Source organism: Eleutherodactylus coqui, chromosome 5 (genome assembly GCF_035609145.1).
Source record: "Eleutherodactylus coqui strain aEleCoq1 chromosome 5, aEleCoq1.hap1, whole genome shotgun sequence".
In the NCBI taxonomy this organism is placed as follows: domain Eukaryota; kingdom Metazoa; phylum Chordata; class Amphibia; order Anura; family Eleutherodactylidae; genus Eleutherodactylus; species Eleutherodactylus coqui.
The window spans coordinates 176,983,401-177,009,247 of NC_089841.1; the positions used below are offsets into that span (position 1 = coordinate 176,983,401).

At 45.5% G+C, this 25,847-nt stretch overlaps 1 protein-coding gene across 1 annotated transcript in view; it reads right to left on the bottom strand.

Moving 5' to 3' along the window:
- The window catches only part of RASAL1 (RAS protein activator like 1), a 53,765-nt gene extending 45,461 nt beyond the window's left edge, over nucleotides 1-8,304 (bottom strand). The window contains exon 1 of the mRNA XM_066603822.1: nucleotides 7,894-8,304. Within this exon, the coding sequence (XP_066459919.1) occupies nucleotides 7,894-7,958 (65 nt within the window). The 5' untranslated portion in view covers nucleotides 7,959-8,304. The remainder of the gene's footprint in view (nucleotides 1-7,893) is intronic.
- Between the last annotated feature and the right edge of the window lie 17,543 nt (nucleotides 8,305-25,847).

The following is a 25,847-nucleotide window of genomic DNA, read 5'->3' on the forward strand; positions in this document are numbered from 1 at the left end:
TATGAAACATAGTGCACTATGACAAATAAAAAATAATGAATGCGTTACAAAATAAAGAGGTAGAGCGGCAGAAGATGGAGGTGCCGGACAGCCACAATATGGATATATAATTCCTCTCCATTATATCTCACCCCCAGAACCTACATATGCGTGGTGGCATAGAACTGTGAACACTACTGCGTCACATATGGAGTTAAAAAGGCATTTTCTTGCCGTTTTAGTTTTTAGAAGATGAGTTAGCTAGTCTTCATCTCCTCTGCTTCCCACCAACCTTCATCAGCTGTTTTTTAATTAGGTTTTCTAATTAAATAATGAGTACTGATTAGAATAGGGAGAGGGAGTGGGTGAGAGAGAAGAGATGGGGAGGACCCATCTGGAGGAGAAAAAACAAGTTTTGGCACGCAGATCGTTCTCTTTGCAGTCCCCCGCAGGGAGGGTCTGTCTGGGGGAATTGCAAGCTGTGTTTAAATAGGCATTCTTCTGGATTATTATTTGATATACAGAGGATAGAAGATAAGAGCTCTTCTTGCTTATTCCACATCTATTATTTCTCTGTTTTGTGTCCTATAAATATTCCATCTTTGCCATCTTTTAATGATGTGTGCATATGAAGAGGGGGAGGACCCGAGGTAAGGTGCAGGTTGTCTGTAATCCTGGCTGGGACAGAATCTGCATTCACTAATGTGGAGGGAGCTACAGAGTCACTTAACTTGGTTTGCACTTGGCTATGGTTATGGGTAGGAGTCATGGTACCACGTTCCTGCGTTTCAGGCAGCAGGGATATTAAGCTTTCATGCCCAGGCTTGGGCAACTTAAGGTCTGGTGTGGGGAGGTCTTTGGTCTCATTATGGAACACCCTTGAAGAATCCAGTGGGACGCCGAGGAAAGCTTGTGTAGTTGGACATTGTACAATGCCCACAACTATTAATGAGCAGTTCAAGTTGGCCAGATTTGACCGAAATATGGGAAAAAAGGAATTCCCTCTTCTCAAGAAGAATAAATGGACCAGGTCGTTTCTGACCGTAGAATCCTCAGTAGTTAGAACTAATTCACAAAGTCCATAGGATGGTAGTTACCAGTGTCTCAAAGCCGTTCAAATTATCCAGGAAAGCAGTATCACTTCCTGCTTCAGTATAGGCCATACACGGGCTGTAGCCCAACAAAAGCCACAGGACAGGTTTCTTCAGGGGTGGTGGCTGATGTCCGCTCTAGAATGTGTGTCAGCACAGACAGCCTCAAATAACCCATAGGGCAGGAATTATGCTCATGTCCCCTAGAGAATTGCAAAACACACACATAAACTAACTTCAGCTACACTGCAGTCCATCAACTACGTCCTCTTTCCGGCTTCCAGTCGGAGATAGAGAGGAGAGAAGAGTGACCACACCTCGAAATCCCGTTCTGGGGACGGGCTTCGCATCAGTTCAAAAACGTTTGCTCAGGTGAGCAATCGCATGCACAAGTATGTATGTGCATATTCACAAATAAGTGTGCATTTGTGAAGGGGGTCTTCCCTCCTATACATACAGGCATCTTTAGAGTCAAGCCAGCAGATCTAATTGGTGTGGATTTACCAATGTAAAATAGGTCAGATGGAGAGTGGGACAGATTTACTAAGCAAAATGTGCCAAAATTCTGGCTCAAACTGTGCCAAAATACTAGTGTCCATGCATTGCTGACAGCTTTTGCACCTCGCTAGTTGTTTTTGAAAAGTATCTAGAAGAGTGTGTTTAGTTAAGAGAGGTTCTAAAATGAGCTCCAGAGTATTTTCATATAGTACAAAATAATGGCGAAAAGTAAACCAATCAAAAGGTGACATAAGGAAGAGAAAAGTAGTAAGATGCAAAAAAAATATATCAAACCTCAGACTTTCTACTGAGCCCATCTTCAGCTCGCGGGCATTGACAGCGCTTGGGTGAGCACTTGATCAGTTGAGGTATCAGCAACAGGTCATGAAGACATTAAAACGTTTGACATGTCCCTATAGCATTTCAAAAGTTTTTAGAAAGCACAGTTAAACTTTAAAAGGAGTCCGTCAGAAGTTTTGCAATGTGATGCAAACCTGTTGACAGTTCTATATAAGGCCACGGAAGATGATATTATATTTACCTTTGTCCAAGAAGACCAGGAGACCGCTACAGCTGTCAATCGGAGCTGTGGGGAAGGTCAATGGAGCGTTTTCTCAGTGCAGCTCATACTAAAAACCTGAACAAAAGTAATTCTAATGCCCTTTTCCCAGTGAGATTGCAACAAATGTTGTGACTTTATAAAAAGTCGCAATTTTTTAAATCTGTCTGTAAACCTCACTTTACTTATAACCTGCCACCTTTTCAGGACGGTTCTGAAAAGTGGAGTTCGAGGCACATCTATTCTATTTGGGGCAAATCATTAGTAAATTTGTCTAAATTGATTTCTGGCAAAGGAGGGGCTGCTGTATTTCAGTGTGCGAGAAGTCCACACGCATTTTTTGCTATAATGTATCAGGCAGCTGTAATTGTCTATAAATAGTCGCTATTGCCATAGAGAACATAAAATAGAACCGCCACTTCTCCCATATGATTGCTGCCGAGCTTTAATCACAAACTGCGACACAATATTTCTACTGCTAATTTGCTTGCTATAAATATGTTTTCTGGTAAACCTGACTTATATTTTCCAACTAATTTGCATAATCCTCTGACTATTTTTAATTTTATATGGGCCTCCTTAAAAAGAAACCATTGCAAGTCGTTCAACTAATGCGATCTAAGGATGACTTGCCTCACTTCATCTAAGTATATTCATATTCACACTATGGCTGGATTCACACAGACGTATTTGTGAGCGTATATGCACGTGCAAAATTTACATACGCAATGCACAGAGAAAAGAACCCATTGATTCAGACTCCATCTTCTGACACCTACAACCTTTTTATTTTTCCGTTGATATAGTGGAGCGAGGGCTCATTTTCTGTAGTTTGTATTGGTGTCAGTTTGGAATAAATATGATTTTTTTAATCGCTTTTTATTCCTTTTTTTTTTTTTGTGGAGACAGGGTGACCAAAAATGCACAATTCTGGTGTTGATCATTTTTCTATTAATGACGTTCACCTTGCGGGGTAAATGCGTTACTTTGATGGATCAGATCAGACTTTAATGGACTCAGCGATACCATATATGTTTTCGGGGCTTTTTATTTAGATTTTTGCATTATAAATATGGCAAACGGAGGGACGGGGGAGTTGAACTTTATTACCTTTTTTTTTTTAATAATTAATAAAAAATGTAAAACTGATTTTTACATTTTTTTTAGTCCTCTTTCAGTATCATGTAATACCATAGTATTACATTATACCGCAATCTGCAATAGCAGCCCTGGGGGCTTTCAGAAGGACCACGGATGCCTTGACAACTGAAGAGATCAAGGTGGTCCATTCTGGAGACCTGCACATCAATCAGGCCATTTAAATGTTGCTGTCTGAATTGATAGTGGCATTTAAAGGGTTAACAGCTAAGATCAGAGAAGTTACGGGTGATGGTCAGCTGTAAGAAAGAGCCGGCAACAGCATTGCATTGCATCAACCCCGATCCCCCTCCATACAAACCCCAAACCTCAATGATATAAATCTACATCCTGGAGCGTTAAAGGGTTAAACGGGATGTTCAAGTTATGAAAGGACCCCTCATCAGGTCTCCTATGTTGTAAAATAACAAAGCAGCTGATACTCACCTCTCCACGCTCGTCTCCACCAGCGGCTCCAGGACTCACTGCTGATGTCATCTTTGTAGGCTGCAGTCAACCTGAGGCATCTAAAAACAAGCTGCTGCAGCCAATGACAGCTCTCAGCAATCATTGGCTGCAGCAGCAAGTTTACAGGATGTCACAGACAGTGCCTGTTAGGTAATGTGTTTGTTTTTTTTAAATGCAGCTAGGGCTTATTTTAGGGAAAACAGTTGGACTTCCTACTGTTAAAGTTGCATCGCACGACACCACACAAAAGCTGTGATTTCATGCAATGCGATGCAACACAAAGGAAGGCTCCATAAGGAAACATGGGCTACAAAAAAAAAGAAATCGCAAATTGCGGTTGTATAGGGCATGCCACAATTTCTTTTCTCGCAAGATAGCATCGAACAAAACGTTGCTAAAGTGAAGGAACCCATAGGAAAGCATGATCTTCACATACATGCGATTTGTAGCAATGCTGCATCGCAAGAAAATCGTGTGATTTTGTAGCCCGTGTGAAAGTGGCCTTATTAATAGGGATTTACATTCATCTCAAACATTTAAATCACCTGCCGTCTTGAGTCCAGAGGGGACCGGCAGATAATGGTTCACCCTACAGAGCCTTTAACTTTTTAAGCAGGCCAAAGAACTAGAAGTTAAAAATGTTTTTGGCTTGTCCAGTACATATGCTAACAGATTGCATGTAATAATAATTAAAAATGTACCACATCCAATACATTTTCCAGACAAATCATAGGATTTGAGTCTCATCATATTTTACTTAAAGGGGTTGTCCCGCGCCGAAACAGGTTTTTTTTTTTTTCAATAGCCCCCCCGTTCGGCGCGAGACAAACCCGATGCAGGGATAAAGAAAAGAAAACGGGTAGTACTTACCCGAATCCCCGCGCTCCGGTGACTTCTTACTTACCTTGTGAAGATGGCCGCCGGGATCTTCACCCTCGGTGGACCGCAGGTCTTCTGTGCGGTCCATTGCCAATTCCAGCCTCCTGATTGGCTGGAATCGGCACACGTGACGGGGCGGAGCTACGAGGAGCCGCTCTCTGGCATGAGCGGCCCCATTCAGAAGGGAGAAGACCGGACTGCGCAAGCGCGTCTAATCGGGCGATTAGACGCTGAAGATTAGACGGCACCATGGAGACGAGGACGCTAGCAAAGGAACAGGTAAGTGAATAACTTCTGTATGGCTCATAATTAATGCACAATGTACATTACAAAGTGCATTAATATGGCCATACAGAAGTGTATAACCCCACTTTGTTTCGCGGGACAACCCCTTTAAGCACTATGGACCAGTGTTCCTCGCCTACAATTCTCACATTTTGAGGACTTCCAATTGAAGAGAACTAGATGGACATTCTCTTCATTTAGCGTAGCATACTATGTTACTATGTGGCAATTTTAATAACTAATTGGCAGTAGCTATGCAATCATAAGAATATCCAGAGAATCTGACCTGTTGGGGGTTAGCTGAGTTATGCCAAATTGTTAAAACTATAGGTCCTTTTATACGACTCGATCTGAGCTATGTAATGAGTGCCGATCAACAATATTGGTGCTTGTTTTCCTGGCCTTTCTTAGCTGCACTATTTCTTCTGGTATTATGACAGATCTGCTCCAAATGGCGCCTCCATTGCAGATGTGAATATAGCCTTAGATAGCTGTCAGTGAAACATTCATTCAGTCAACAGCTATTGCCTCCAATCCCTCAATCAATACACATGTACACTTGTCTTGGCCATGCATCTATCCTCAATAGGGAGAGGGGAATAAGCTTATCTCCCTTGAAAGTAGAGGATCGGGTATGTTGAAATGCAAAATGCCAGCTCTGTATTTCTCTTGTCAGAGGAAAGTTGGGCTATTCCCATACACATTACATAGTCAGCCACTCCTGCTGAACTTAACGGGTTTAGCTGATGTTCTTCTATTGTCCATGGCCCTTTTATTTGCTTCTCAGAAGACCAAAGATTAAGGAGGATAGTTCACGATATCATTATATAAATGTAGAAATCCAACCATTATAGCTATCAAGATGCAATTCTTGGATACACAGATATGATATGATATATCACTGAAGAGGTTATCAATAGTTGATCAGCAGGGATCTGCTGCTTGGGATTCCCACCGATCAACTGATTGAAGAGGCCACAGGGCTTGAGAGAGCATTACGGCCTGTTCTCAGGCCATTGACATCACTACATCAGTCACATGGCCTGAAGTCTCAGCTGTTCAACCAGCTGATTGGCAGGGATCCACAGTGTCAGGCCCCTATCAATCAATAGCTATTGATGATGTATCCTGTGGATCAGTTATCAATAGTGTAGTCCTGAAAAATCTCCCCAAAACTTGAATGATGTTATTACATAGACATATAGTTATACTTAATGAACCCACAGCAGATAAGGTCATCATCATAATGTGTTAAAGGGTTATTCTGGCCTTTTTACAACTGATGATCTATCCTCTGCATAGGTTATCAGTAGCTGATCGACAGGGATCCAGTGCTCGGGATCCCCATCCATCAGCTGATCGTCAAGCCCCCTGTTAGTGCAGCATGCTGGACCACATCATCAGTGGTCAGGGCAGGAAGTGAAAGCGCCAGCTTCACTTCCACTGAAATCAATGGGAACACCACTTTTCTATTACACTTCCTGCTCCTTGTTTATGGACAAGACCAGATGTAGCCGGAACTTTCACATTTGCCCTGACCACTTATGACAACATCTGACCTGCTGCACTGACAGCAGGCTGGTCACCAGCTGATGGACAGGGATCCCAAGTGGCGGATACAGAGGATAGGTCAACAGTTGTGAGAAAGGCTGCAATACTCCTTTAGCTATGGTTTTATATAGGATTGCAGGTAAATGTACATTATCTTAAAAGGGATGTCTGCAACTCTGCACTTCAGAAGTCTACAGTTGCCATGTATCACAGGAAAATGAGCATCTACATTGCCACTGGCCAAACTAGCTGATTGTGAGGTGTCTCAGTGACATGTCTTCCACAATTCTAAGGTAGACTTACAATCTAAAGGAGGCTTTCCAAAATGGACTACCCATGAGGATGTCACCAAAAAGACACGTTTAAAGGGAACCCATCCCATGCCCTAATAAAAGTAAGCTTATGTGTGATTTTATTGCCACTGGCCAAAGAAGTTGATTGTGACATGTGACATGTCCTCCACAATTCTAAGGTGCATCTACAATCTAAAGGATTTCCAAAATGGACCGCCCATGAGGATGTCACCAGAAAGATACATATAAAGGGAACCCAGTTCATGCCCTATTAAAAGTAAGCTTGTGTGTGATTTTGTTTCTACGAAATATGCACCAAAAACAGCAGAAAAAGAGCATGGGCATTATGTAAAACAGTCCCACTTTAGTTGGCTGGCCGAAAGGGGTACCATGACCTACTCTACAGTACCGTTTCTGAAAAGGAGTTATCCTGATGCACAAACAATACAATCCCAAAGAGTTAAATAAAAAATTAATCCATATAGTGATATGAAGTATATAGGAATGATAGATAGATACCGTGTTTCCTTGAAAATAAGACAGTGTCTTATATTAATTTTTGTTCATGTATAGCTGCCTGGACACTATTTAAATTGACTTTTTAAATTAACTGTTAGCAGGGCTTAATTTTGGAGTAGGGCTTATATTTCAAGCATCCTCAAAAAGTCTGAAAAATCATTTTGCATCCTCAAAAATTCTGGAAAATCGTGCTATGTCTTATTTTCAGGGTATGTCTTATTTTCTGAGAAACAGGGTAGATAGATAGATAGATAGATGAAATTTTAGCACTGTGCTATCACAGGTAAACAGTTTCTAACCTAGTTCTGTGGTGTACGGTCGGATTAGACATTGCTCTTTGAAGAATGCAGGTCTCTGCCAATGACCTGGACTTGGACTTATGTAAACACATTTATATATTTTGCTACATATAAAATGCGAAGACTAGGATGAGATGGAGGGAGGCCAGGAGCATATCCAGTGTGTGCCAGATACTGTACAAACACTCAGCCATGAGTAAAACCCTTCAGCTCTCACATAGTGCTTGCAGGCAGCTGTATATTCCCACTTGTATGAACTTCATGAATAGGGTGAAGATGAGCAGGTCTCAAAGAAATGAGCTAAGACATAAAATACAAAAGGTTTAGAGACTTACACATCCTTAGCAGGCAGGTTCTTCCCCTCCACCAGTCTGAAATAGAGAGCTGTATTCCTTGCCATAGCTGAGAAAGACTCAAGTTGGCAATCTTCAGATTGAGGATGGTGGCAGAACTCAGAAGGAACCCACAGACAGCTCCATCACTCCATCATCAGAGGACCCTGGCAGTGCACTCTCACCCATGCTGTGCCAGCTGCAGTTCAGCACCCCTAGGGGTGGGTAAGAGAATACTCTTCTATAGTAGTAATGCCATGCTAGACCAATGCTGACTCCTAGGTAAGCTCAGTAGGCACTAGCCCTGCACACGATTATTGGTACATGAGAGGAGTAGCAGTGCCCTGTGATGTGGAAGGATAAGACTGACGGATAAGGCTTTTCCTAGAGGATAACGAGTGCCATGATCTGTACAAGGAGACACTATCCACAGGTCTGAGCTGTTCTGCTGCTTGTCTCTGCCTCCTCCACAGTGCAGCAAGGAGAACTGCAGGAGGTAGGAGGAGAAAGCAGCCCGCCTGCAGGTAGCCTTGTGTTAGAAGAAGGAGCCTCTGTTACCTGTGTACATGCTGCTGCAAGGAACACGCTCCCTGCTGCTAGGATGCCAGGATCCCTGCTGCCTGCCTGCCATGAATACCTAGCTGCACAGTTGTGTGATCATGCACTGTAGCTGAGCTGAATGTGCGCTTGATAGCAGAGCTGTGTATGCAGTCTCTGAGAACCACTCATTTGGATGACTGCTGGAGATCATTTATAGGTTGTCTATAATCTCATATATTGGAAAACAACGTATGATTATTTGTAGTAAAGTGGGTATATCTAAAAACTGTTCACTTTCAAAAAGAGCATCTATGTCTAAAATACTTATGAAGGGTGAAGCCAATGGACAGTAAGGGCAGCTTCACACGAGGGCGCCACCCATGAGAGACACGTGATTGGCACACAGCAAGTAAGCAATGATATTGCATACTTGCTGCGCGCCGCCAATAGTCATGCACTATCTTGGCGTGTATGCACGTGTAATACGCGCCAAAACAAGACATAATCTATTGTGTGCTATGTGTGTGAGCGGCAACATGGGAGCCTATGGCAGATTGGTACAGTGTATAATGCGCACAAACCAGTGCACAAAATACACTGTCATCAGGCGCCTGTGTGAAGGAGCCCTAAGACAGGAGTGCAGTTATGTAAAGTAGTAGTTTCACATGGACCTTGGTACATGACGGGGCGCCAAAAGCCCCATAGAAGTCTATGTGAGGTGTGGAAATGCGTGCGCAATATGCAGGAACGCTGAGGAAAACTGGCGGGAAAAGAACACATGTGGACCTCATTGGGTTAAATAGCCATTTAAATGGGGGGGTGGGGAGTGGTCGCTCACGCATATGAACAGGTCCCGTATGTGCGAAAAAGCACAATTCTTTGAACATATACGCAAGCAAAACAACCTAATCAACTTCGATCACTGAGCTAATATGTTGTGCTGAGGCAAATGTATTTGTGCATACGCTCGTCTGAAGCCACACTAAGGGGTCTTTCACACGAGAGTCGTTTTGACGCAGATGAGGCACGTCAAAAAGTCACGTCTAAAAGAACCTATGGTTTCCTACGGGTTCTTTCAGACAAACGATTTTTTTGATGCGCTTCAAAAGATTTTTTTGACGCTGAGGCTAATTTCACACAGGAGATTGTTTTTGTGCCCACAATTTTTGTGCATCGGAGATGCTTTTTTTTTAGGATAATCTCGCATCGCATCACTGCCGCCCATGATAAAATCACGCATGTTTTTATTGCAAAAGTCAATGGGACTTTCTAATGTTAAAGTCGCGTTGCGTTGCAATGCATGTTTATTGCGTTGCGATGTGATAAAAGGCAGGCTCCATAGAGAAACATGGGAGATTAAAAAAAATAAAATAAAAATCGGACATGGCAGAAAGATAGGGCATACGGGGTTTTTTTTGTTCTCTCAACATTGCATCAGTGAAAACATCGCTGATGGGAAGCAAACCATTGAAAAGCACTGGTCTCATAATCTGCTTTTTTACTGACTATAACATCAGGTGAAAATTGAGCGATTTTCTCGCCCATGTGAAAACACCCTGAGGGATCTCTTCGTAAAAAGATAGGATTTGTCCTATCTTTTGATAGCACAACGCTGGCGGCTCCATAAACTCCTATGGGAGATTATGCAAGCTGGCCGGCAAAGCAATGGGGTGGGAGTTTAACATCTACGCGGGGATCAAGAGAGTCCCGTGCCACAGGGATTCCCTTTATCTCCGCGGAGACTTCCTTCATCCCCGCGGGGATGCCTCTCAGTGTTCTGGTGGCCGAGGGATTTCGGGGTTGCGGTGTCAGGGCTCTGCAAGACGCCACGGACGGCCAGGTAAAACTATGAAAAATAGCTGCGACTGGGTCGCAGCTTTTCTTCATTCACGTGATTGCAGTGGCCCAGTCCAGTGGCCTACAGGATAGCAGCACAATCATAAGTCCTGAAATACCTGGCTCCTACGGAGACATAGAAGGTATTGCACGGAGGAGAGACCCTGTTTTGCCCTTCTTCACGGGCTTAAACTAATCTGCACAGTAACAGCTTGCTCCGGATTGGCTACTTCCATAAAAAATCCCTCATTGGTAGAGGGAGAGGAGAAGATACGGGAGTGGGAAAAAGTGAGCAGGGCAAGACAGGATGAGGGGTGGTTTGTGAGAAAAGGTGCGAGAAGCAGGAGGAAGTGAAGGAGGAGTTTAGACAGAGGTTGGACGTTGTCGTCGGGAGGTAGAACGAGAGAGGAGGTGTGTAGCCATGCTGCTGAAGTGAACATTGCTGGAACGGAGAGTAGGAGCACCAAAAGTTACAGAATCAAGTTCAATGTGGAGGAAAACAGAACTGGGAAACGTCTACACAACAGTGAGTTGTACGAGCCCCTGTAAATGCAAAGCCAGGGAAAGTACAAGCGGCCCTATCATAGTTATGCCATTATTTGCTAAGCTAATCCTTTGGAAAACAAACCCTCAGATAACTAAGACTGGTGGGATTCTTCCTTGAGTAACCTTATAATAGAGAGAGAGTGCTGAAATGGAACTGTATGTGTTATTCAAGTGTTCGGAGCAATGTACACTTAAAGGGGTTGTCCCGCGCCGAAAGATAAAAAAATTTTTTTGCCCAGTCCCCCAGTACCTGTAAAGGAAAACCGCTGCCATGTGTTATTAAAAAAAAAAAAAAATTCCCTTACCTGAATCCCCGTTCAGCAACTTTTAAAAATCTTCTGTCCAAGATGGCTGCCGCTGGTCTTCTCCCACAGTGCACCACGGGTCTTCTCCCATGGTGCACCGTGGATGTTCTTCTGCTGTCTGCGCTTCACTGCCGATTCCAGCCACCTCATTGGCTGATCGACACCATGTGACGGGGGCGGAGCTACGCGATGACGCTGAGAAGGGGTAGGAGCCAGGACGCAGCTCGTGAGCCCGGACCATCCAGGAGAAGAATCCTTTGCGCGCAAGCGCGACTGTTCCTGCGACCAGAGAAGAAGTTTGTTCGTCGCCATGGAGACGGGGACGCCAACACCGGGAGGGGGTAAGTATATAACTTCTGTATGGCCAATATTTAATGCACGATGTATATTACAAAGTGCATTAATATGGCCATACAGAAGTGTATAACTGCACTTGCTGTTGCGGGACAACCCCTTTAAATGCAAGATAAGACTACACCACTGTGAATTGTAACTGTTAATACGTGCCTTTACAAAAAGCTTAGTAAACTGTGTACCTTCGGTTTGCAACACCATCAACTGGAGTTCACCCCACAAATGTACTGGTGTTGTGTGACAACACTGTTAAAACGAACTGGTAAAGCTATTGTACCCGTTCCACTGTGCGCAACCGAGCTAGGCCCCTTTGCTTTCCATTGTTAGGAGAGATTGCAGAGCCACTAGTGACATCCATCTTGCTTTCCCCATGGTCTCTCCCACAATGGCTGACCTATGGCTTTGACGCCATGAACAGGATAATTGCCTCTGTCTCCTCATACAGATTGTTGCGTTAAGGCTGGAACTTTAAACAGCCAGTGCCCGATTTGGAAAATGCATAAAAAAGGAAAAATCTAAAGACTGTTGTTGAATAACTGCTGCAAAATGTCCGACAGTGAGGTCAATCAGCCTAACAATCAGCAAGTGCTTGCTGCTGCTTCAGTAGTTGCCGTGGACCCAGCACTTGCTGCCACACCTGCCGATACCGCAAACCCAGCACTTGCTCCTATTCCTGTAGTTGCCGCTCCGACAGCCCCTAGCGCAATCAGTTTTGCACCATTGACCCTGCCATACTGTTTAGGTGCCGCATGGCTGTCGCGGTATAATGGAGAGAAACACATTCTCAGAGACTTTAAGGGCTAATGGGAGCTGTATTCCAACTCTACCCGCTTGCGGCAGAACAGAAAGTGGAGGTTCTCATAGGGCAGTTGGAGGGAGCTGCAGCTCGGGAAGTGAAAACCTGGCTCCGGAAGCACAAAAAGACAATAGAGGATATTTCTGAGAGGTTACAAAATATCTTTGATATACAGACCATGTCAGAGATTAAGAAATGTTTTATTAGAAGCAGAAACTGTGAATCTCTCAGAAAGTACACTCTATCATTATAGGAGGAGATTAAGGCGGTAGTTCATGCAGATCCTAAAGAAGCTGATAGTGCTGATCAGGCGTTGAGGGAACAGTTCATTGAAGGGACCTTAACTGAAGCTCTCCGTAGCCAACTCAAGATATTATCTATACAACGCCACAATAGTAGCCTCATAAACTTTATAGAGCTAGCCATCCAGGTACTGGGAACCCCAGACACCTGAAATGGATGACTCCAAGCCCTGCCTGAGTTTAATGAGGTAAGATAAGTTGCTCCGCCCCCATAAACAGGAATTATACTGGCAAGCTACACAGGTCAGTGTACCCACTGATGAATCTCTGCCAGAGATGCTGCGGCAGATGGCTGAGTTAACTCGCAATGTAGCCACTTTATGCAAAATGCTGTGAGACCTTGAAAGCCAGGTTCTAACACCCTGACCACAAGTCCCAGAACGTAGGCTACAGCCTAGGTCGCCCTGGTCTGTTGGAGGTTACTCTCCTGTACTCTGTTTGCATTGTGACCACTGCTGTAAATATGGCCACCAAGAAAACTCATGCTGGGCTTTAAACAGGCACCTCCAAAACACCCAATGGGATTGCTAAGTATGTTGGCCCACGTACAGAGATAACCCTCTATGTGGACGGCATGCCTTTGCCCGCCTTGTTGGATAAAGGATCCCAAGTGACTACTATTCGTAAATTAGACTTTGTGTTGGTCACCAGATATGTTGAGTTGCCCACCAAAATAACTAATTAATGTAGTGGCCAGCAATAGTATGCCTGTACCTATAGTCGTATACTGGGAGACCACTGTTACAGCAGGAAAAACTGAGCTGCATAGACAGGGCATCCTGGTAGTTGATGTTTCTAACAAAAACGCCCCTATTATCACATTGGGGATGAAAATTCTGCGCAACTGCTACACAGAGATGTTGGAAGCTTTAAAGCAATCCGTTTCGGCTGCATCCCAAGCTCTATGAGCAGTACTGAAAATGGCTATTAAAGTGTTGTCAGCACACCAACAGTTTCCTAACCTAAAAGGCCATGTGGGAAGAGCAAGCGTTAAAGACATATGAACAGTTATCGTCCCTCCTGAGTCAGAATTCTTACTCTGGTGCCAAACCTGTCCGGGTCTACAGGAGCAGGCATATGAGGCGCTAGTTGATAGTTGAGCCCATCCACAATGATGGCTATCCCTTTTTAATGGCTGCTAGAAGTCTAGTCACAGTCATGGATGGAAGAGTCCCAATCCATCTTATAAACACAGGCAATGTTCCTGTCCAACTAAAAACATATACTGCTGTAGCCCAAGTTTCATTACTGTTCCCCGAAGACGTACTCAATTGTGAGGAAAATAATGTGCAACAGTATGACCAACAAATCAATTCAGTTTCTCCTAGCCAACAGTCCTGGGTTGCTGACCAACATATAGGCGATGAGCAGAGATCCGAGGCTCATATTCAGGGCATAAAAAAGGTAGCTTTGGAGAAGCATTCTGCTTTCAGCAAAAATAGCATGGACTTTGGACATGTAAAAGGCATTTCTCATACCATACCCACTAATGGTCATGCCCAAATCAAACAGCATTGCAGTCCTATTCCCCCTTCTTCTTACCAACAGGTGAAAGCCATGACCAAAGAAAAGAAGGATAGTCATATTATCTGGGAAAGTTATAGTCCTTGGGCTGCACTTATTGTGCTGGTAAAGAAGGATGGGGGTAAAGGATTTTGCATCTATTATGGTAAGCTAAACAATATTACCCATAAAGACGCTTACCATTACCATGCATTGAAGAATCACTAACAGAACTAGGTTCCGCTGCCTACTTCTCGACCCTGGATCTCACTAGTGGTAATTGGCAGGTCCCCATGAGCAAAGCCAATAGAGAAAAGACGGCTTTCTTAACCTCGATGGGCTTGTATGAATTCAACTGTATGCCATTTGGACTCTGCAATGCACCAGGCACGTTCCAGAGGCTGATGGAGCAATTCTTGGGGCATAAGAATTTTGAGTTCGTTCTGCTGTACCTAGATTATGTCATTGTCTATTCCAAAACCTATGAGGACCATCTGCAGCATTTAAGTGAAGTTTCCAAAAATCCTAGTGAATCATGGTCTCAAAATAAAACCCTCCAAATGCCATTTGCTACAAACACAAGTCTGATACTTGGGTCAGGTTGTTAGTGCTGACGGTGTGTATCCTGATCCTGAGAAGACTGACATGGTTTAAAATTGGCCCACTCCAAAACTCGATTTATTCCTAATTTTGCTCGTATAGCTGAACCTTTGCAAGAGGCACTAAAGGGACATTCTAAAGAGCCTCATAAAAAACCTATACCTATTAATTTTGAATAAAACGGAAGCTACAATTAGGCACCGCTTCTATTGGATTGGAATGCGAGATGACACTGAGAAATGGAGTCAGGAGTACACTGTCTGTGAAACCCACAGAAGAGCCAAAAATGACCAAGAAGCCACTCTTCATCCTATTGTTGCTAGCAAACCTCTTGAGCTGTTAGCTATTGATCACATCAAGATAGAGACTAGTGCCTCTGGATATAGCTATGTGCTAACATTGATTGACCATTACACCAAATTCACAGTAGCTGTCCCAATCAGAGACTTAACCTCAAAAACCACCACTGCTATGGTATAGAAACACTTTATCCTTTGCTATGGTTGCCCAGACAAAATTCTGTCCAACAGAGGTTCTGTATTTGAGTCTCAACTCTTTCATGAACTATGTGAGTATATAAATGTCAAAAGTTGAGAACCACTGCTTATCATCCACAACGAAATGTGAAAAAGCCAACCGAAGAAAATTGGACCTGTTGAAAACTATACCTCATCATCAAGGATCTTGCTGGCCTGAGTTGCTCTCTGAGTTAATCTACACTTACAATAATACTCCACACTCCTCCACTGGATACACTCCCTATTTTCTGATGTTTGGTCAACAAGGAAAATTACCTGCAGATTTGAGACTTGGAATTCAAGTTCCGGACAAAATTACTCCTTTACCTAAAACTAAATGGGTGCAAGACCCCCAGCATCGTCTTAAGGAGGCTCAAAACATTGTAGATACTTGCTTTGAGGGTGTACAGGGTAAACAAGCTAGAGACTCTGACAAAAATGCTCATGCCCCTACTCTTCGAGTTGGAGATCAAGTATGGCTATGAAAAGAACATTGTACAGGAAAACTAGACTCACGATGGGAGTTACAACTGTACACTATTTCAGGTGTGCCTTCCCTAAAGAATGGACTTTATTGTATAGCACAGTCTAATGGATGTTCCCAAGTGGTGCACCGCAACCATTTTAAAATTAGTTTGGCCACCCCAACATCATCAGAATCCACCGATTCAGGCACTAAGAAAGTTGAAACAGATTCAGAGACTGAGACAATAACTCAGCAGGACACTGTATGTCCATCCCCATTTGATTTGACTAACCAGTTGTTGTGGTATCAGAACCCCTTTTCAAGACTGTTGTCTAAACCACCACCACAACCACCCGTGGTTCCAACACCAATTTTACCACCACCTACTCCTACCCCATCTGTGCCACGAAGGAGACTTTCAGGTATACCAGTTTTACGGAGATTAACTAGAAGCAGCCATGAACAACCACCCATGTGTTTTCAAGATTAATCTTGCTACTTTTATTCATTGACTCCTATGGAATCACAGATACCTTTTATTTATTAAAAATGTCTTTATCAAGATTTGCGCTCTGAGAGACGTCTCAGTGAATTAAGAACTGTTCAAGTGCGTGCCTCAAGAGACTTCTTGATGAGTTCAAAAGTTTTATTGTTAATGTTCATGATTCTTTTGTTCACTTTGAACTAATTGTTTACAGAGACAATGGACTAAGTGTATGGCATTCTGTTTCCTGGACTCCTTATTATATGCTCATCTTGCCCAGCGGACTTGCTCTTATCCGTTATGGAAAGACAGCCATTTAGAAGGTTTGCCAAGCTGAACTACTGTCATATTGCATGTTCTGTTGCAGGTTATTTCATGCATGTGGACTCTTTTGAAAGGACTCAAAAATAATGTTGTGTGTCTATTATCTAACACCTGAATTCTTTTCCTTCAGGTTGCCTACTGTACAGTACATGCTTTACAGAAAATGTGTTATTTACTGCATTAATGTGTTTTATGCAAAACTTGTCTGGATGTGGGGAGAAGAATAATGTAAGGACCCCATAGCTAGCTGGGACATGAGACTCTGTCTTAGCCCAACAAATTCCTTTAAAAATGTATACTTGCAAGTTCTCAAATCCTAAAATAATATGCTGTCACTAACTCCAGTAGATACATCTTTCCATCCCTCGGACCTTGCTTCATGCCGAGGACGGTTGTGTTTTAAATAAGGGGGAATTGTAGGGTCCTACAGGATAGCCACACAATCATAATGTTGCCATGCGTCGGTTGCTGGTCCTCCCAGGGGGGGCGGTGTGCGCGGTCCCGCGGTCGGGGGCGCATCCCCCCGGCTTGTTGTCCGGCTGCCGGGTGTGCGGGTGCCCAGCCGGCGTGGGCGGCGTGGTGCTGGTGGCGCGGCGCCGTGCATGCGCGCACCTGTGAGTGAAGCTGCCGTGCACGAGCTCCCTTTTATCATGTTCTGTTGGGAGTTGGCTGTCTCTCTCTCTCTCTGCCCCTGGGTAGAGGCTTTTGTTTAAAGGTCGGGCAGTGACTTGAAATCACTGCCAGTTATTGGTTTCCTCAGTGTGCTAGCTAGTCTGCCTCGGTTGGTCTCCTTCCTCTGTCATCTTGTCTGCTATTGTCCGCCAGGTTTTTCCATCTGCCTCAGTTCTGCTTAGTATTGTTCGTGTTGGTTATTTACATCTACCTTTTCTGTTGGTATTCTACCCTTTCCATCCAGGTACACCAGCGTCCCTTTTCAGTCCCTAGTGAGAGTAGGGACCGCCACCCAGTTGCCCGCCTGGGGTTAGTCAGGAGTGGAGGCAAGCAGGCAGAGACAGGGGTTTTGGGTGAGATCTAGGGCACCCGGGCTGGCGTATCAAGGGTAGTAAACCGTGCTCTCCAATGGAGGCCATGAGTACCCTCACAAGTCAGTTGCAGGATTTAGTGATCGTGATCCAAGACCTGTCCGGTCGTATGGTGGCCCAGTAGCAACGGGAGTTAGTGCATGTTTCTACTGGCCCTACTATTCCCGAACCCAGGTGTCCTCTTCCTGAGGTATTTTCAGGGGAGAGGAGCAAGGTTTTTGTTTTTCAGCAGGCATGTAGATTGTATTTTTGGATGCTGCCCCTCTCCTCCGGGTCAGAATCCCAGAAAGTTAGATTAATTATGTCCTTACTTCAGGGTCCCCTCCAGACATGGGCCTACTCCTTGGCCAAGAGTTCGGCTTGCCTGAAGTCAGTTGATTTGTTTTTTCAGGAACGTGGAGGTATTTTTGATGAGCCGGACCGTGCGGGGTTGACGGTATCTCATCTCATGTCTCTACGTCAGGGGCAACAGTGGGTAGAGGACTATTGCTCTAAATTTAGACAGTATGCAGGTGAAACCTCTTGGAATGATAGCGCCCTTAAAGATGTGTTCTTGTTGGGTCTTTCTGACGCTGTCAAGGATCTACTCATTTCTCATTCCGCTCCCGTGACACTCAATGATGCGATGGAATTGGCTGTCAAAGCTGACAAGAGGCTGAGATCTAGAAAGGAAGAACGTCAGGCCCGTAAGGCTAGGGAATCTGGCAGGCCCACTCCCCCTTCTCCCATGCCAACTTCTGGTGCTGAGCCTATGGAAGTGGATCAGCTAAGTCCCGAGGAACAGCGACGGTTCCGGATGACTCATCGCCTCTGCCTCTATTGTGGGAAAGCCAGACATCGTGTAGCGACCTGTCCTCAGAAGCGTCTACAACATCAGTCTGAACCGGCGGAAAACTTCAGATCCTAGGCGATTTTTGGGAGGATCGCCTAGGATCGCAGGTACTCCCTAAGTTGTTTGTGCCTTGTCAGATTGGCTTCCGGAATTTCACTCGGTTCGGTCAAGCTTTTATTGATTCAGAGTCTGCCGCCAATTTGATTAGTTTAAGTTTTGTCAGACCTCTGATGACTGAATTCTTGGCGTTAAAGATTCCCATTCGCTTCACTAGTATTGATTCTACCCCTCTGTCTGCAGGTGTTGTACAATGGAGGACTCCCATGTTACAGTTCACTGTGGGTGTTCTCCATTCTGAGAATCTGTCGTTCTTGGTAATAGAAAGGATGTCTGTTGATGTAGTGCTTGGTATGCCCTGGTTGGCACTGCACAATTTGATTGGTCCACTCGGGAATTGACACATTGGGGGTTGTCCTGTCATAGTCACTTAGCTACTATATCCATGTGTTCAGCAGATACCATACTTATTCCTGAGTATTTGTCGGATTTTCATGATGTCTTTTCCAAAAAACTGTCTGAGAATTTGCCTCCCCATAGGGAGTGGTACTGTGGTATTGATTTGATCCCCGACAGTCCCATCCCTAAGGGAGCCATTTTCAATTTGCCTGAACATGAGCACGAAGCCCTTAAAGGGGTTGTCTCGCGGCAAACATCAAAATTTTACATTAGCCCATTCCCCCTGTCACCCCCTGGCATAAAATAGCAATTTAAAGTGGTTTTAAAACCGCTTGCTACTCATCGATCTGATGAAATATGAAGTTTTAAAAATCTTCTCCCTAAGATGGCCGCCGGTGCACCATGGGCTCTGTGCGGTCCATTGCCGATTCCAGCCTCCTGATTGGCTGGAATCGACACACGTGACGGGGCGGAGCTACGATGACGACGTGGTGACCAGCTCTCCGGCACGAGTGGCCCCATTCACCAGGCAGAAGCACGGACTGCACAAGCTCGTCTAAAAACGCCAGAAGACATCAGAATTAGACGGAGCCATGGAGACGGGGACGCCAGCAACGGAGCAGGTAAGTGAATAACTTCTGTATGGCTCATATTTAATGCACGATGTACATTACAAAGTGCATTAATATGGCCATACAGAAGTGTATAACCCCACTTGCTGCCGCGAGACAACCCCTTTAAGTCCTATATCTCAGAGTCTCTGGCCAAACGACATATCAGGCCGTCCAGTTCCCCTGCCGGGGCAGGTCTCTTCTTTGTAGAGAAGTAGGATGGGACATTGAGGCCTTGTGTGGATTATCAGGTTTTGAATAAAATTACAGTGAGGAACTAGTGCTCCTTGCCCCTGATTCCTGATTTATTGAATCAGGTGGTAGGGGCCCACTGGTTTTCCAAATTGGACTTATTAATAATAATAATAATAATAATAAACTTTATTTGTATAGCGCCAACATATTCCGCAGCGCTTACATAGACAGGGGGGAATACAGAAAGACAAAATACAAACATTACAGAACCACGGTTACATATAGTAATCAGTTGATGGAAACAATAGGGGTGAGGGTCCTGCTCCAACGAGCTTACATTCTACGAATGGTGGGGTGATACAGAAGGTAAAGGGGCTGGAGATGTGCACGGTATGGCGGGGTGGAAAGTGAGGGATGTTATACACATAGACAATGGTCAGACATTTAGCCGTGTGACGGCAGAAACGGTGTGACTGCAGGAGCGGTTTATGATGGCTAGCAGGGATTGCAGTCACTAGGGCAGAGAACATGTTATCAGGCAGAGTACAGAGGGGTTTGTTTAGGGAATTCGGTATGCTTCCCTGAAGAGGTGCGTTTTTAGAGCACGCCTGAAGTTCTGCGAGTCCTGGATTGCTCGGATAGCCTTTGGTAGTGCGTTCCAGAGGACCGGTGCTGCTCTGGAGAAGTCTTGGAGGCGGGAATGAGAAGTTCGAATGAAAGAGGCACTCAGTCTGGTTTCATTAGCAGAGCGGAGAGCCCGGGCTGGTTGATGGATTGAGATGAGGGAGGCGATATAGGGTGGCGCTGCGCTGTGGAGGGCTTTGTGGATGAAGGTAGCGAGTTTGAATTGAATTCTGTATTTAACGGGCAGCCGGTGCAGTGACCGGCACAGAGCAGAGGCGTCCGAGTAGCGGCTGGACAGGAAGATGAGCCTAGCTGCCGCATTCAGGATGGTTTGGAGAGGGTAGAGTCTGGTGCAGGGGAGGCCGATCAGCAACGAGTTGCAATAATCGACCCGGGAGTGGATGAGGGCGACAGTAAGCGTTTTTAACGTGTCCACAGTGAGAAAAGAGCAGATTCTTGCGATGTTCTTGAGGTGCAGCTGACATGTTCAGGCCAGAGATTGGTTGTAGGGGGTAAAAGAGAGATCAGAGTCAAATATGACCCCAAGGCAGCGGGCGTGTTGTCTAGGAGTTATGGTGGCGCCACACACTGGGATGGAGATGTCAGGATGAGGTCGGTTAGTGGAGGGTGGAAATACCAGTAAGTCAGTTTTAGAGAGGTTTAGTTTTAGGTAGAGAGAGGACATAGTGTTAGAATCAGCGGACAGACAATCGGTGATGTTTTGGAGGAAGGGTGCAGAGATGTCACGAGCAGAGGTGTATAGCTGGGTGTCGTACAGGTGGTATTGGAGGCCAAAACTCCTGATGGTTTGTCCAATAGGGGCTGTGTAGATAGAGAAGAGAAGGGGGCCGAGGACCGAGCCCTGGGGTACCCCAACAGCAAGGGTAAGAGGAGGGGAGGTAGAGCCAGCAAAGGAGACACTGAAAGAGCGGTCAGATAGGTAGGAGGAGAACCAGGAGAGGGCAATGTCCTTCAGGCCAATGGAGCGAAGCATACTGAGGAGGAGTTTGTGGTCAACAGTGTCAAACGCTGCAGAAAGGTCGAGGAGGATCAGTAGGGAGTAATCGCCCCTCGATTTGGCTGTCAGTAGGTCATTGGATACCTTAGTAAGGGCAGTTTTTGTCGAGTGTTGAGGTCGGAAGCCAGACTGTAGGGGGTCTAGGAGAGAGTTCTCTGATAAATAGCTTACAAGGCGGGAGTAAACCAGGCGTTCTAGTAGTTTGTAGATGAAGGGGAGGTTTGAGATGGGTCGGTAGTTGGCAGCATCGGTCGCGTCCAGAGTCGGCTTCTTTAGCAGTGGGGATATGATGGCATGTTTGAAAGAAGAGGGAAAGATGCCAGAGGTCAGAGAGAGGTTGAATATAGTGGTGAGATGGGAGATGACCACTGGGGAGAAGGAACGGAGGAGGTGTGAGGGGAGAGGGTCGCTAGCGCAGGTGGTGGGGCGAGCAGAGAAGAGCAATTTGGAGACTTCTTCCTCTGTTGCTGGTCTGAGTATAGACAGTGAGCAGGAGCTAGATGCAGTGCTGACAAGACTAGGGTCAGGGCTAGTCTGGGATTGGTAAGTTATTTCCTGACGGATGACGTCTATTTTCTTTTTGAAGTAAGCAGCCAGCTCTTCAGCACTGAGATCCGTCACAGGGGGCTGCGGTTTTGGGCTGAGAAGGGAGTGAAAAGTATCAAAGAGCCGTTTAGGGTTGTGCGATAATGAGGAGACTAGAGAGGTGAAGTAGACTTGTTTGGCATGGTAGAGGGCGAGGTTGTAGGTTCTAAACATGAATTTGTAGTGGAGGAAGTCTGCGGACGTTTGCGATTTCCTCCACAGCCGTTCAGCACTTCTAGAGCACCGCTGGATGAAGCGCGTTTGATGTGTGAGCCAGGGTTGCCGCGTTCTACATCGAATGGCTCGGGTTCTAGGGGGTGTCGCTTCATCCAGGGCATGTTGGAGGGAGGCTTACAATTTAATTCACATCAGAAAGGGAGATGAGTGGAAGACCACGTTCAACACCTCGTTCGGACATTTTGAATGTCTAATCATGCCCTTCAGACTTTGTAATGCCCCCGCTGTGTTCCAGGGATTCATGGGGGTATTTTTGGTCATATATCTCGATGAAATTCTGGTGTACTCCCCAGACTGGGACTCACATGTGCGGTACCTAAGGCTGGTCCTGACCCGCTTGCATGAGTACCAACTTTTTGTCAAGTTGGAGAAATGCATTTTTGGTACTAAACAAGTGTCTTTCCTTGGTTATGGGATTTCACCCACGGAGATTCAAATGGAGTCTGATAAAGTGGCAGCAATCTCCCAATGGGTCAGACCAGATAACCTGAAAGCTCTCCAGCGGTTTTTAGGTTTCGCTAATTTCTACCGTAGATTCATTAAGAATTATTCTGTTATTGCTCAACCCCTGACCGATCTTACCAAAAAGGGTCAAAAAGGGCGTATACTACTGCCTTGAGGCTAGTACAGCCTGACACGTGGCGACCGTTCTTCATTGAGGTTGATGTGTCTGAGGTGGGGGCCGGGGCTGTATTGTCTCAGGAGATCTAGGTATAGTCCATGTGCGTTCTTCTCGCGGAAGTTCAGTTCGGCGGAACGTAACTACGACGTGGATAAACGTGAGTTATTGGCTATTAAGTGGTCTCTAGAAGAGTGGTGTAACTATCTTAAGGGGGCAAGGCATCCCATTACCGTGTATATTGATCATAAAATGCTAAGAGACTCACAGCTTGTCAGGCCAGGTGGGCGTTGTTTTTTGCCAGGTTTAACCTCGTCGTTACATATATTCTAGGGAAGAAGAACATGAAGGCAGACGCCCTCTCACGGAGTTTCAGTTCGCCAGAAAGTGAGACTGTGGCTCCCAAGAATATCTTGGCACCTGGAGTGGTGGTGGCAGATGTAGAATCTGATCTTGTTCCTCATCTACAAAATTGCCAGCAGGATGTTCCCTCAGTGGTGCCGGAGGGCAGATGGTTTGTGCCAGAGACCTTGCGTCTCAGAGTCATTGAAGAGTCTCACTCATCTGTTCTCGCAGGCCATCCGGGGGCTCAGGGGACTCTGGATCTCTGTACTAGACACTACTGGTGGCTAGGCATGTCTCGGAAGATCCGGGACTTTGTTAGGGGATGCTCCGTCTGTGCACGCGGTAAAAGTCGTCGTCGGTGTCCTGAGGGGCCTCTGAGACCGTTACCGGTGCCTTTTCGTCCGTGGTCGCATTTGTCGGTAGATTTTATCACCGATCTACCTGAATCTCAGTAGTCCACCACTATCCTAGTTGTTGTAGACCGTTTCTCAAAGATGGCACATTTTGTGGCGTTAAAGAAGCTACCTTCTGCTATAGAATTTTCCAAGATTTTTGTAAAAGAAATCATTCCTCTATATGGGGTTCCCAAGAACATCGTATCTGATCGTGGTGTTCAGTTTGTTGCGCAATTTGGCCGAGCCTTCTGTAGAAACCTGAGAACGTCGCTTTCCTTCTCGTCAGCATTCCACCCACAAACTATGGGTCTGACTGAGCGGAAGAACCAGGATTTAGTGCAATATTTATGGTTGTTTGCTAGCGAAAAGGCTCATCAGTGGGCAGAATGCCTGCCGTTGGCAGATTTTCCACTAAACAACCGTACTTGTTCTTCCACTGGGGTATCTTCATTCTTTTGTGTATATGGTCAGCATCCTCGCTTCCGTACAGCTATTTCTACTCCATCGGCCTGTCCTGCAGCTGATGTCGCTACAGATGCACTGCAGGGGTTATGGAAAGAAGTACAGAAGAACCTGGAAGCAACGGGGGCTTGTATGCAATTGCGTAGTGGGAGGAGTCTGTCGGTATCTGAACCTTACAGGATGGGACAGAAGGTATATTTGTCTTCTAGAAATCTCAAATTGAAGGTTCCGTCACAACTGGCGCTGTGTTATGTGCGGCCCTTTGTCATCACGCGGGTAGTAAATCTGCTTGCTTATGAACTTGATTTGCCAGCTAGATGGAGGGTTCATAGGGTTTTTCATAAGTCATTATTGAAACCTTTTGCCCCTTGTCCCTACAGCTTGCTCTGGATTGGCTGCTTCCATATAAAATCCCTCATTGGTAGAGGGAGAAGGAGAAGATACAGGAGCGGGAAAGTGAGCAGGGCGAGACAGGATGTGAGGTGTGGTTTGTGAGAAAAGGCTCGAGAAGCAGGAGGAAGTGAAGGAGGAGTGTGTAGAGAGGTTGGACATTGTCGTCGAGAGGTGGACAAGAGAGGAGGTGTGTAGCTGTGCTGCTGAAGTGAATATTGCTGGAATGGAGAATAGGAGCACCAAAAGCTACAGAATCAAGTGCAGTGTGGAGGAAAACAGAACTGGGAACCGTTTACACAGTGAGTTGTACGAGCCCCTGTAAATGCAAAGCCAGGGAAAGTGCAAGCGGCCCTATCATAGTTACTTCATTATCTGCTACGCTAATCTTTCGGAAAACAAACATGCAGATAACTAAGACTGGTGGGTTTCTTCCTTAGAGCAGAGAAGTGGAACTATATGTGTATTCAAGTGTTCAAAGAAACGTGTACCTAAATTCAAGATATGACTGCACACTGTGAATTGTAACTGTTAATACGTGCCTTTACGAAAAGCTTAGTAAACTGTGTACCTTCGGTTTGCAACAAAGCTACGTGGAACCCTTCCAATTATTTTAACACCATCAACTGGAGTTCTTTACACAAAGGTACTTGTGTCACGTGACAACACCGTTAAAACAAACTGTTATAGCTGTTGTACGCATTCCACTGCGCGCAACCGAGCTAGGCTTCGTTCTCCGCCATTGTCGGGAGAGATTACAAAGCTACCCATGACATCCATCTTTATTTCCCCATGGTCTGCCCCACAACGGCTGGCCTCCGGCTCGGACGCCGCATGATTTAGTGCTCCGATAGCTTCGATTTTTTTTAGCGCAGCTATGGGAGCGCTAAAATGACACTCTCGTGAAAGAGGCCTTGGACTGGTGTTTTACACACTGGTATAAGTAAAGCACAGGTGTCAAACACAAGGCCCGCGGGCCGAATCCGGCCCGCCGCCTCATTTTCTGTGGCCCGCCGGCTATGCAGTAAGTTCCCTCACCTCCGTGCTGAAGTCAGTAGGCGATCTTCACTCAGCTTGTTTTGTCTAGTGCAGACAGTAATAGAGGAGTGCCGATAGCAGACTGACAACGACCGCGGAGGAGGGAAGGGGAGTGCAGAGAACATGATCTCTGCAGCAGGAGAGCGACGCTGAGGAAGAGTAGCTGCAGGGTTAGAGCCAGTCAGCGCTGACCTCCTCTCAGCGGCCCAAGAAGGACTGAGAGCAGCCAGTATACCAGCCAGTGGGACCATATTGGATGCAGGTAAGTGTAAATATGTGTATTAAAATGCAGAAGTGTCCTTGTGTGCATATGTGTATATGTATATATGTGTGTGTCTGTATGTATATATGTCTAATAGTGTGCGTATATGTTTAGAATGGTGGGCGTGTGAATGCGCAGAATGGTGTGCGTCTGTGCGTGTGTATGCGCAGAATGGTCTGCGTCTGTATGCGCAGAATGGTCTGCATCTGTATGCGCAGAATGGTGTGCGCCTGTGCGTGTCAATGCGCAGAATGGTGTGCGTGTGTATGCG